Source organism: Eurosta solidaginis, chromosome 4 (genome assembly GCF_040869045.1).
Source record: "Eurosta solidaginis isolate ZX-2024a chromosome 4, ASM4086904v1, whole genome shotgun sequence".
NCBI classification, from domain to species: domain Eukaryota; kingdom Metazoa; phylum Arthropoda; class Insecta; order Diptera; family Tephritidae; genus Eurosta; species Eurosta solidaginis.
The window spans coordinates 99,292,778-99,305,497 of record NC_090322.1 but is presented as its reverse complement, the minus strand read 5'-3'; the positions used below and the strand labels follow the sequence as shown (position 1 = coordinate 99,305,497).

General features: G+C 36.8%; 2 protein-coding genes across 10 annotated transcripts in view; one reads left to right on the top strand and one right to left on the bottom strand.

The window, feature by feature from the left end:
• The window catches only part of PGAP1 (GPI inositol-deacylase), a 1,928,961-nt gene that overhangs the window by 73,573 nt on the left and 1,842,668 nt on the right, over positions 1–12,720 (top strand). The gene's annotated exons all lie outside the window — the stretch shown is intronic.
• On the bottom strand, positions 2,634–3,360 carry LOC137248079 (prostaglandin E synthase 3 homolog). The gene has a single exon (XM_067778958.1). The coding sequence runs from the start codon at positions 3,246–3,248 to the stop codon at positions 2,688–2,690; it is 561 nt and encodes a 186-aa protein (XP_067635059.1). The 5' UTR covers positions 3,249–3,360; the 3' UTR covers positions 2,634–2,687.

Sequence of the window (12,720 nt, the reverse complement as noted above, 5' to 3'; positions counted from 1 at the left end):
TGTGAGAATCGAATGAGTTCTTGTAACTTGAGCAGCACGAGTTGCTTCCAAACGGCTTCATGTTTCCGAAGTTCTATGCTTTCCAATACTCTACCGGGTGTTTTCTTTGCAGCGCGATTACGAAAGAATATCGCTATTGTTACAAGTTTTCTCCCTCCATAGCTTATAGAACAGCTCATACGAACCACAGCATCAGATAAATATATAATCATAATTTATAGTAGCTTTACTTGAGCTTGTAAGTAAAACTTTATAACATAATGTTAACCAACTCTGATTTCATGAGGTCTTAACCATCAATTGCTAACTTACGTAAACGATAAAAAGAAATATATGACAGTCTTGTTTATTTAGCACAAATTTGAATTTTTAAAAAACGTGCCTCTGTAAATATATTGTGTAGTTAGTCTTAATTTGCTATATTATTTATGTATCTATATTATTTTGAAACCTTATTAAAACCCGAACAAAACTACATACCAGAATTATGCAAGTAAGAAATAGGAAAAAAAGAACATAAGGTAAAATAAAATAAAATAGAATAATAAAACAAAATTAAGTAGAATTGAACTGAAATAAAATAAAATTAAATTAACCGGAACCAAGATAGAATAATACAAGATAAAATACGACAAAATTAAATTAAATACACCAAAAATAAAATAAATCAGAATAAAATAAACTTTAATAAAACAATAAAGATTATAAATAATAATAATAACAATAAAAGAAAAGCAAACACATTAAACTTAACCTAAATAGTCAAAAGAAAGCATAAACTACAATAAAATAAAATAACATCAAATAAAATATAATAAAATAAAATACAATAAAGGTAGAATAGGTAGGAAGTTGAGGAAACTTTTAAATAGGGAGTACAGGTACGCGTTAGGATGGTACCCCAACTAATCTAGCGTAAGAAAAGAAAAACTTAGAGTAGCAATTTTCTTTGGATCAACCTTTGGGTTGTACTCACCGTTGAAAAGAATATGTAATTAAGTCAGATTCTCTCACATCTTAAAATACAACTACCCTTGAGTTTTTCTTTTGCTTAGGGTTTCCCTTATAATATTTTCCATAAGCCTTAATATAGCTTTAGTTATATAGCATGATTGCTACGTATTACTGAATAAGTTTTTTCTGGAATGTTTAAATAATGAGTTGTGAATAAAATTGTGTTCTAAAATGGGAATGCTGGCAGTCTTTCTGATTTAGAAGGCACTAGGGTAATACAGGTGAGAGGCCACCGAAATACAGGTGCGACGGTGGCCATGGATTTCGAGGGTGGGATATGCACCGGGCGTCGCAACAACACCCGCGGCGCCCCAAGTTATATTCGGTCTTTCCCCTTCTTATTTTAATTTTCAGCGTTTTTTTTGAATTTCAGCGTTAGTAACCGGCCATGTTCGGTAAGTTTTTTTTTGCGTTTAGTTTTTTTGAAGTTTTTTTTTAATTTTAAATTTTGAATGTTTAACGGTCTGTCCGTGGCATCCGGTTCGACCGGATGTTGTTTTAATTTGAATTTCAAGCGTTTTGAGTCGTCTCTGCGTTTTTTGACGGTTTTTTAAAAGGCATGATAAGAATTTTTTTCTGTTTATGTCGCAAGACAGCAACGTTGGCAAGAACCCAACCCAGCCGACATGACTAGCCACAGTGCACCCCTACATCATGCCGACTGCCTTCCTTGCTGCTCCCATAGAAAATGCGTATTCCATAACATTGTATGAGTTTTTTTTTAAACGGGGATTACCCTTATTGCTTTTAAATGTATGAAAACATTTATTTGAAGCAACTTTTATTTGAATTTGGTGGACTGGTTGGGTGGTGAGGAGCGGCGGCAAGCAGGTATGCTTGCGGGCCCAGGCTAGCTCGTCGTCTTGGGCGGGGTATTGCACCACCGACCTCACCCACAGCCACATGAACAAAAGGGTTCATACCTGCATGTGTTGTAAGAGAAGGGAAAGCTGAAAAAGATGGAAGCATACGTGAGGGGCAAATCTAAGAGGGGGGAAAAGATGAAGGCCTGTCCTGTCAGGTGGAGTCTACCCTCCTTCAGCACAACTTGCGCTGAACCATGGGCGCTGTGCTGACTCCTATTTCCTTGCAGGGCCCCTAATCCTGACATAAGTCCGTCCGTCCGTCAACAAGTCATTTCCCTATGTTCACCTTCATTTACCCTTATAGCGCGCAAGCGCAGCACCTACACCAAATATTTAAATTTAGCCCTGCATGACAAAAAAAGGGAAACCTATATATTCAATCATACATTATTTAAGATTTATTAACAATTCAAATATTCCTTAACCTCTACGTAACAATAAGTTATGATTGATCTAAAAGAGAAAGGAAATAAAAAAAACTTACATACGATTTCAACCAAAAAACCCTAAATAAATCTAATCTTATTTGGCCTTATCTCACCCTAAAAAAACAAAAGAGAAATGTAATTACCCTCTTGTATTTTATATACTAAATACCTAGTTTTTTCTTGCAGCGTAGTTGAAACGTTTTTTTTTTTATTTTTCCCATATATTAAGAAAAATATTTTAATATTAATGGAGGCTTTTTATGTATAGTTTTTAAGTTTCATTTTTCGATCGATGCTCGATCTATAATTAATAGGGTACCCCGATTTTACTTTTTTTACTGTTTTATTGTTTCTCTCAAAGTTTTAATTATTAATTAAGCTATTTTTGTTCAGCCTCAGCGGCTGCTGCTTTACCTCCTCCCTCTGCATTTTGTTTCTTTTCATCTGAGGAGTCTTCGTCATTTTTGGATAGGCTGGGAATATCATCAACTGAATCATCGTCTTCTAGACCCATATCATCGCATTTTGTATTCCATGATGAATTGAACATATCATTGAAAGGGGAGTCAGCGGGACCCTCATCCTCATCATCAGACTCATTTTTCCATTTGGCAAAATTCGCTTTCAAAAAGTGCAATTTAATTTTATCATTGGTGAGGGATGGCCAGTAGGGACCTTTTTCTTTCTTATAAATAGTGACCTCCATGCATCTGCCAATATGCTTACTCGTTACTTTTTCTGGATCCACAGGATTTAAGAAATTAAGAGTAACCTCGTATTTTTTAGAAGCATCTAAAGCGTTAACCCCCTTGAAGGTAAAACTGTTTTCTGTTACCTTATGCTCAATGTTGGTGCATTCTACATCAATTATGATATAGAGTAAATCGAATCGTTGAGCCCAAGAAACTGGTGGATAAATTGTTCCTGCTGATTCAGGCATTTTTTTAAAAGCATTAATGAAATGATTATGTGTTTAACGCTATTTGTAAATGAAATATACACAAATTTTTGTTTTAATCCAATTGCAATTGTTGGGAAAACGTCGCGTTCAATTGTTCGCACCTACAAAAAAGACGCAGAATAAAAATTATTTTGCTTGTTTCGTGGTTAATTGTCCACCATGACTTTTGGGCAGAATCTCGCCGGTGTATAAGTAATAGTGACTGGTGTTTTTGTTGTCGTTACCAAAATTTGCTGGAACTATGGGCCGGTGAATACGAGTATAAATGCTTGAGTTATGGTAGTTGCTGTTACTGCAGAACTTTGTGCATGTGTGTATATTGCCAATGTTAGTGGTGCGGTTTGTGGATGTAAGCCTTGTTCCCGGTTATCATCGAACTATGTTGTGTGGAGGTACTATCACAAATTATTGTTGTAGTTGTGGTCATGGCTTAGTACCAAAAAGTGTCAGGTCTAATGGCCGTTGCATAAAAACATTGCTATATTGAGGTTTATGGCGCCAAATCGGGTTTAGAGCTGCCAAGGTCAGTGCCCAGTGAATCCTCTCCAAACGAACTGGGGGTGTTCTAAAAAAAATATTAGTAAAAAAGATTATTTATTAAAAAAAACGTTCATGGTAATGGGGACACCGGATTCATTTATGTGCATACGTATATTAATTAGTTGGTGCATGGTTAATATATTCGCCAACATACATATGTCTGTATGGAGGTGGGAATACACGCCTGCAAGTTGGCTTTTGGCTTGCCTGAAAAAAAAATGGTTATATGGTTATGGCCAACTTCCCAATAGGCACGCCAGATAGACAGTAAAAATGTCGGTGTCACTTACATCAGTCTCCAAGCTTAGCTGCACCCAAAAATAGAAATATAGGGAGTTTAGTTCCCCAAACTTTCCGGACTCCGTGCGCACTATCAATTTTTCCGCGGAAACTTTTCTGGCGGGTTCAAAATCGCGTACTAAAACTTCTTTTCCTTTTTTTTCTTTTTAATTAAGAAAAGTATTTATTTAACACTTGACACTTCACTTGTCACTTCACACCAAGCACTGAAATAGAACTTTGGCCCGTTGCCTAACGTTATGCCCTTTTATAGCTGCCGCCGTGGCAGCGAACGTTACCCAGAACGGGAAACTTCTTTACCTATACATATAAAACCTTCCATCGGCTTTCCCATATTATCATCCTTATACTTTCACACTCATGCATTCATACCTAAACGCTTCTACGAACTAACACTTACATACTTAACAACATAACACAAACACATAGATACACAACATTCGTGCCCTGACCGCTCAGACTGATGCAAACATATACGTATATAACATTTGTGTACATTTGTGTTTGCAACATGGTGGCTTGTAGATAACAACCTGATGCCAATGCGCAACATTTTACTTCCGCTGCAAGATTGCGGCAGACACTTAACCTAGGAACATATTGTCGTATCTTTAAGCCAGTGTGGTGAAAGGCTGTCGTTACATTATCACTTACACGTTACGGCTCCTTTTACAAATGTGAATACGTAGGCACATATATTTACCAGGTGAGCTTTGTTCTTCGCAAGAATACTCCCAAGACAGTCGAACTAATGGCCGTGTGTGCTACTACCCTAACGTATTGGCCAGTCGAACTAGTCTTAAAACTGAAGCTACGCGGTCATCCATAATGAGCTCTTATATCGTAAAGCCGGAACACAGCCGTTAACATCTTTCAGCTTAAAATCGACCGACTTTCATCCTAAAATATCGTTTTGATTTAACGAAGGCTATTGAAATCAATGATGTGAACATAAACGTCTGCAAACATTGGTCTACATTTCATTTCATTTATTAAAAGAAATATATATTAGCACAATAAGATCATGTATGATCTTTTATAGTACAACAGACACTAATAACAGGATAATAATAAAAAATGCAAGCTTTAAATTTAAATCCTTAATCTAACCTATTTAAGGTATATAAAATAATATATGATGGAAGCCAAAACAGATTCATAACAGAGATGCTCATTACAATTCGAAAAGAAAAAAAAAGTTTAACATTAGCAAATGTTCGCTCCCAACGCTTACGAAAAACAATCAGGAAAATGAAAATGAACTTAATATTACAATCGGTTATATGTAAATATACAGAAAGCCATTTTTGAAAACAGAATTGCTAGTTGGGTACCAGAATACTTAAAATAATAATAATAATAATTGACTAGAAGATATGTAGGTAAACTCAGTTTCGAATGAACATTCATTGATGAAAGAACGAATATATAACATTCTTAAAGTTGTCTTTACTTAAGCTATTGCGAATTGAGTTCGGGATGGAGTTCCATATGCGGATAGCATTGACAAAGAATAGCGTTGCAGAGTTCAAATAGTTGTAGTTTGGTAAAATTATGTCACATATGCGAGCAGACTGCGAGAGAGTCAACTTGTTATATAAGTAACTGGGCGCTTTATCTGCCATGATACGATAAAGGAAAATACAGTTCCTCGCTCTAAAGAGACCTCACAACCCAACAGGCGAGTCCTCCATTCAGATACATGGTCAAATCGTGCTAAGCCAAAAACATATCGCGTTACATGATTGAAGGCTACATCAATTTTGTGTGCAGACCTTGAATCTAGTTTGCTATATACACATTCCGCATAACAAATAATTGGCAATATTAATTGTATAGCCAGCTTTCTCCTTATTTCTAGCGGGGTAAAGGCCGCCGATACTCTTAAGTTTCGTAGGTTATAGTAAACTTTACTAATGACAGAATTAACGTGATCAATACAGGACAGACTAGAATTCATGACGAAGCCCAGATTCGCCGCTTTAGAAACATATTTCAGACAGTTAACATTAATGTAAAGATTTAGTAGATCCTGAAAGTTAATATGCTTTTTTGAAATGGGAAGTACATACGATTTAGCACTGTTAAGGGCAAGGAGATTCGTAGATGTCCAATGGTATAAGGATGACAGGTCACTGTTAAACTTGGCACAAAGTTCAGTGGCTTGCCCCAGCATCGCTGACATATATATCTGGATATCATCTGCGTAGGCATGTATTTGCGCATGCTGACAGGTGCTGAAAATGTCATTTATAAATAGACGAAAATAATAGCGGTCCCAATATAGAACCTTGGGATCCACCAGCGAGCAGTGGCCTAATGTCAGATAATTCCGATCCAACCTTAACACGCTGCGCTCTACCCCCAAGTAGCTCATCATTAATTTTACCACAGAGTCACTAAATCCGAAGTAGGCTTTCAGCTTCACACATAGCAAACTATGGTCAACTGATTCAAATGCCTTAGAAAAGTCGAGCATACACAACAATGTTAATTGATTTTTGTCATCGGATACACGTATGTCATCAAGAATTTTTATAACAGCAGTAGCGCAGCTGTGCTTAGATCTAAAACCCGACTGCAGCGGGGAAAGCAATTTGTATACAGTTATGTGCGAGTGAATTTGTTCAGATAACAGGGACTCAAGGGTCTTCGATAGAGCGGGAAGGATGCTTATGGGACGGAAATCAGACGCACTACTAGCACTTTTATTTTTGCTACTGGAAGAATGATTGGAAGCTTCCATGCATCAGGGAAGCACGAAATTGTAATACAATCCCTGCAAAAACGCTCCACGTCATTTGACTAGTAATTTTACGGTCATTGTGACTTTTCCCAGCGGTTATATTCATAGTCACATTTCTATGGGCGTGATTAGGTTTTGTGACGAAATTTTCCGTTTCGTTCCTATTAATGTGATCGTGCATTCCGCTCCCACCTATAGGATGTGAGCATAGTACTATGCTGCTCACACACGTCACAATGCTCGTCAAATGGCGGTCATATTCTCTGTCATTTCACTCTACATTTTCGAGTCATTCGACAATCAATTCTACTGCGGTTTTTCCATTTATATAACCGCCATATAACATGAATTTTACCTGCAGATTTACTTTACCTGGAGCAGCCACATGAATAAAATATGAACCAAAAAAATTGAATTTACAATATTTATTGTTTTCAATATTATTATATATGTACATGAAATTGGAACTTATATTAATACAGTTCATATAAAAAAGAAGTAAGTACTTTAATACTGCGCTCTCGTACAGTTCGGACGTGTTTTTAAAACGCTCTTTCATAAATCTTTCATAAATCTATAAATCCACCGTGTTGTGAAAGTAAAAGTGCCTTTGCAATGGTAACACATTTGACAAATCGCTGACTTTTGGAAATTATCATTATTAATTCCAATTATTTAAACTTTTAATTAAAATGCCTTGTGTGTGCGGTCAAAAAGTTGATAGAAATCAACCGAAAGTGCAGTGCGCTAAGTGCAACAATCTCTTTCACATACATTGTGTTGTTATCCGTCGGTCAGACGTCGATTTTTTATTGAACTCCCAGCAGAGTTTTTTTTTTGTAAAAATTGTGCTACTCAGCGTCGGAATTCCCTTCGCTCTCCTCACCCAACTCTCGTGATGGATGAAAAGGCTATTGCCAAAAATTCGAATTTGTCAGAAAGTAATTCTTTAGAATCTACGAAATCTAAGCCTGACAATGCGATAAAAAGTGACAACAGTAATAACAACGTCAACAAACAACAACCAACATTGGTATCTTTATTTAATATAATATCTTCTCTTAGAGCAGCGAATGCTCGTGTTTTTAATGTGGTCAGTGCTCTAAAAGATGATAACAAAAAACTCTCGTTAAAATTTGATAGCTTGCACTCAGCTCTACTGGCGTTTCAGCGCGATATGGTAGAAAAAGACAATACAATTGCTTCCCTCACCACGGAAATAAATTGTTTACGCGGCTCTTTTGAAGTCGCAGTTAAACAAGTCATGAGTAATGCCGATGTGTGGAATGGTAATCCCTCTCATCTGCCACCCACAACTAATGAGAGTGCTAACATATCAAATACTTCTAATACAACGAACGTTGTGACGTCAGTGCATGAGAATGCTCGCTCGCCTGTTGCTGTTGATGCTGCTGCTTGTGCCATTACAATCACGTCGCCTAGTGTTGTGACGTCAGTGCATGCGGATACAATAAATAGTAATGTTATGACGTCAGTGCCAGTGAGTGCCCGACCATCCGTACTATCGGCAAGTGCTGCTGCTTCCACTACTAAAACTTCAACGCCTGGTGTTGTGACGTCAGTGCCTATGAATCCTCAATCATCTGTAGTATCGATTAGTGCTATCTCAAATATTAGTACTGCAGCTGCTTCCACTACTAATACAACGGTGTCCAATGCTGTGATGTCGACGCCTCAGAGTGTTATTTCAACTTCAAATAATTCTCGCAATACGTATGCATCCATAATTACGGCCGTGCCAATGACGGGTATTTCGGCTTCTTCATGCACTCATGCGTCTATTAAGGATGATGGACAGGGGGCAAATGTGTCTATATTATTAGAGGATCTAACGCATCGAGCGATCTGGTGGTTGCTGATCATTACAAATGGCTACATATATCGTCTTTTTCGCCATCTGTAACTGAAGATAATATAATTGAATATGTGGCTAGGCAAGCTAATTTAAATAAAACCGCATTAAGTTGTACGAAGCTAGTAAAAAAAGATGTTGCGTTGGCAAATCTGAATAGAGTTAGCTTCAAGTTGGGAGTTCCTGAGTCATCATTTGACAAATTGCTCAGCTCCGAAATTTGGCCGACTAATGTTACGGTGAAGCCTTTTCAGTTTTTTCGGAAGGCTCACAAAAAGCCTCCTCGCACACAGTAGGGAGAAATCGTCCCGCTAATAAAAGCAATAACGACTTAAGGATATATTTTCACAATGTATCTGGCATGGGAACCAAGTCTGATCTTGTGTATAATTTTAGTGCGCAAATGGATTATGATATCTTTGTCTTCATCGAGACATGGCTCAATGAAAAATTTTTTGATAGTGAGTTCTTTGACCCAAATCTTTTCAATGTCTATCGCAAGGATCGGGATGCTGGGAAAACTGGTTGCATTCGCGGTGGTGGTGTTTTAATTGCTGTCAAGCGCCAGCTGCGTTCATTTTTATTTCCGCTCAACAATGAGGACTCGCTACTTGACCAAATCTGCGTGTGTATAAATGGTTCTGGTTCTGGTGCGCAAGGCTCCCTATATCTGCTTGCCTCGTATGTTCCACCAGGCAGCGCATTTGATGTATACAAAGCACATGCTGATAACATAATCTCTCTTGTTTTACGAAACCTTAATGATGACCACCTCTGCGTGCTTGGAGACTTCAACCTTTGTAATATTCACTGGTCAACAAATAATTCTAGTTATGGTCTCACACCTAATAATCTTTCTTTGAATCAGGAACTGTATTTCATTGATAATTTATTGAGTCTCAATTTAAAGCAAATTAGTAAAAGTGTTAATGCCCTAAATAGATTATTGGATCTAGTATTTATAAGTGACAACATTAATTGTGAAGTCAGTGAATGCTCTAATGCAGTTATTCCCAAGGATAGGCATCACCTACCCCTGGTCTTTACTTGTAGTTTTTATTATTATGCGTCGGATACTTCAGATAGCAGATTAACGCTCAACTTCAATTCGTGCGATTTTCCTAGATTTAACGATTTTTTAATGGAAATAAACTGGACGAATTACTGGAGGGACTTGATACCTCTAACTGCTTCGCCACGTTCAAATCCATTCTATTTAGTCACTGTTTGGATAAAATTCCTGTAAAGCGAAAGAGGCCGTATAAACTTCCGTGGTATTCGAAAGAATTAAAAAAACTGAAGAACATAAAAAATAAATATTTGCGTAACTTTTCATTTAGATAAGTTTCTGTACAATAACAATATTTATAATATTGAGTCGAATATTAAATCGAATCCTAAAACTTTTTGGAAATATATAAAGTCAAAAAAGGTGGCTCCAGTGTACCCTCTGGAGTTTTCCTTGATGATCAACCTGCGCGATCTCTAAGTGAGGCAGCGAACTTATTTGCTCAGTTTTTTAAGTCAAATTTTTCTCAGGATGATAATAATAAAGCGGTTGATTTTTCATTGGATGCCGTTAGTATCCTGAACTTCGGTACGCTTACTCTCCTGTGAGGATGTTAGTAAGGCTATTATTATACTTAAATCCTCATCCCAAACTGATGTTGATGGGTTTTCTTCTGTCTTGTTAAAAAACTGTCCAGCCTTGGTCTATCCGTTGACTCTGATGACGTTCATCGATGATTGGAAGCTCACCTCGATTACGCCCGTTTTCAAATGTGGAAATAAGAACGATGTGCGTAAATATAGACCAATATCCAAGCTGTCCACAATCTCTAAAATTTTTGAGCATGCTGTGAATGCCAAGTTGAGTTTTGCTGTTAAATCCCTTATATCACCCCACCAGCACGGGTTTGTTGCTGATAGGTCCACGGTTTCAAATCTTGCTGTTTTTAGCGAATAATGTGTAGATTCTTTCTCTGCTGGACTACAGGTTGATTGCATTTACACTGACTTTTCCAAAGCTTTTGATAGAGTTCCTCACACAGTTCTGATAAAAAAAATTAAGCTGTATCGGTTTTCATTCAACGTTTCTTTTGTGGATTCGTTCTTATTTAAGTAATAGACACAGCGTTGTTACCATTGATGGGAATGGGAAAATGTCTAGTCCGTTCGTTGCGACTTCTGGCGTTCCCCAGGGAAGTATACTAGGTCCACTTTTATTTATATTATTTATTAATGACATCAGCAGTTGTTTTTCGTTTGCAAAGTGTTTACTTTATGCAGATGACTTAAAAATATTCTCAGCTATTAAATCGCAAGAAGATGCCATAAAGCTGCAGGATGATATAAATAAGCTTCATCAATGGTGCCTGAATTCCTGTCTCTCTTTAAATACGCAAAAATGCTTCCAAATAGTTTATTCAAAATCAACTAACAATTTCTCTACAAAATACAGTATATCTAACTGTGAACTTCAATGTGTTGACGAGATTAAAGACCTGGGTGTCGTTTTTGACAAAAGGTTTTCCTTCATTAATCACATTAACTACGTAACATCGAAAGCATATTCTATGCTCGGATTTGTACGGCGCAATGCTTCAAAATTCTCAGATCCCTATACCTTTAAGCTGCTCTACACGTCATACGTTAGATCTCATATTGAATATGCTGTCTTCATTTGGAGACCAAGCAACCAAACGGCCATCTGTAGAATTGAGAGAATTCAAAAAATGTTCCTTAAATATGCCCTTCGCCCGTTAAACTTTTCGGAGCCGATTCCTTCCTACTCTGCACGTCTTTTACTTTTAAGCCTCAAGTCTTTGGAAAATCGTAGATCTATACTGTGCTTGTCATTCATGTATAATGCCCTTATTTGCTGGAAAGGATTCGATTTAATGTTCCCCAAAGATCTCTCAGAAATTCCTTTCCATTTTATTACGATTATTTGAGAACGAATTACGCTGGTAATGCTCCCATTATACTGTTTTCACACAGAAACTTAATGATCTCATTTCACCTGCTAATGAAATCGTAAATTTTTTGCTTTCACACAGAAGTAACTGCTCGATTAGTATGAAGGATGAGACACACAATCATGGCGGAACGATACAAGGTGGGAGCATGGTGACATACCTACAAACAAAAAAAATTCCATGTACTTGTAAATTCGATGGACAAATGTCAAAATCGTACTGCGCCGGTAGTTGATGTATCAAATCAAATAAAAAAGGTTATAATCAGCTGTTCGATGCGGCCACCTTGTATCGTTCCGCCATGCAGACAATGACATTTGCTTTGACAAATGACATTTTTAAGGACTGAACAGACCAAAAACTAAGAAGCGGAAACGGAAGTGGAACGCTGCCAACAGAGTTGCATTGTGCTTTTGACTTCATTAGGCATTCGATTAGCTACTAATGAAATAATAATAGATTCGAATTTTGTAGGGAAGATTGAGCTCAATAAGCGTCTTAATGTAGAAAATTGCGTTTATTATTCAATAAGCCGTCTGTGAAAATAGTATTACGCGTGCTATTCGGGAGCTTAACTCAATAAGTAATTCCGCTGCTCTTGATTTTTCTATACAAAGAGCTGAATTTATGAATATTTTGAAGTCTGCTTTCTAAGTAAACCGATTACTTTTAGGCATAAGTATTTTTTAAATTTTCATTGTATCATAGTCTGTAAGGATTAAAATTCATAGACTTAAACAAATAAATAAATAAACTCGCTTAATTGGTTTTTGTTTTCCAATTGAAATCTTTTCTAAGAGAGCAGAAAATAATTTTAAGCTTTAGAAAAAACTCCAATTATTTGAATAATCTACAACTTAAAGCTTAGTAGAAATTCAGATTAGGTTTACTTTTTTTTCAGATCAAGAATATTCAAAGGTGTCGTGGAATCAGATTACTGTCGTAATTGGTGAACTTAAAAATGTACTAGTAATTGAGTCAGACTTATTATTGTTCTAAATCTAACCATTCCAG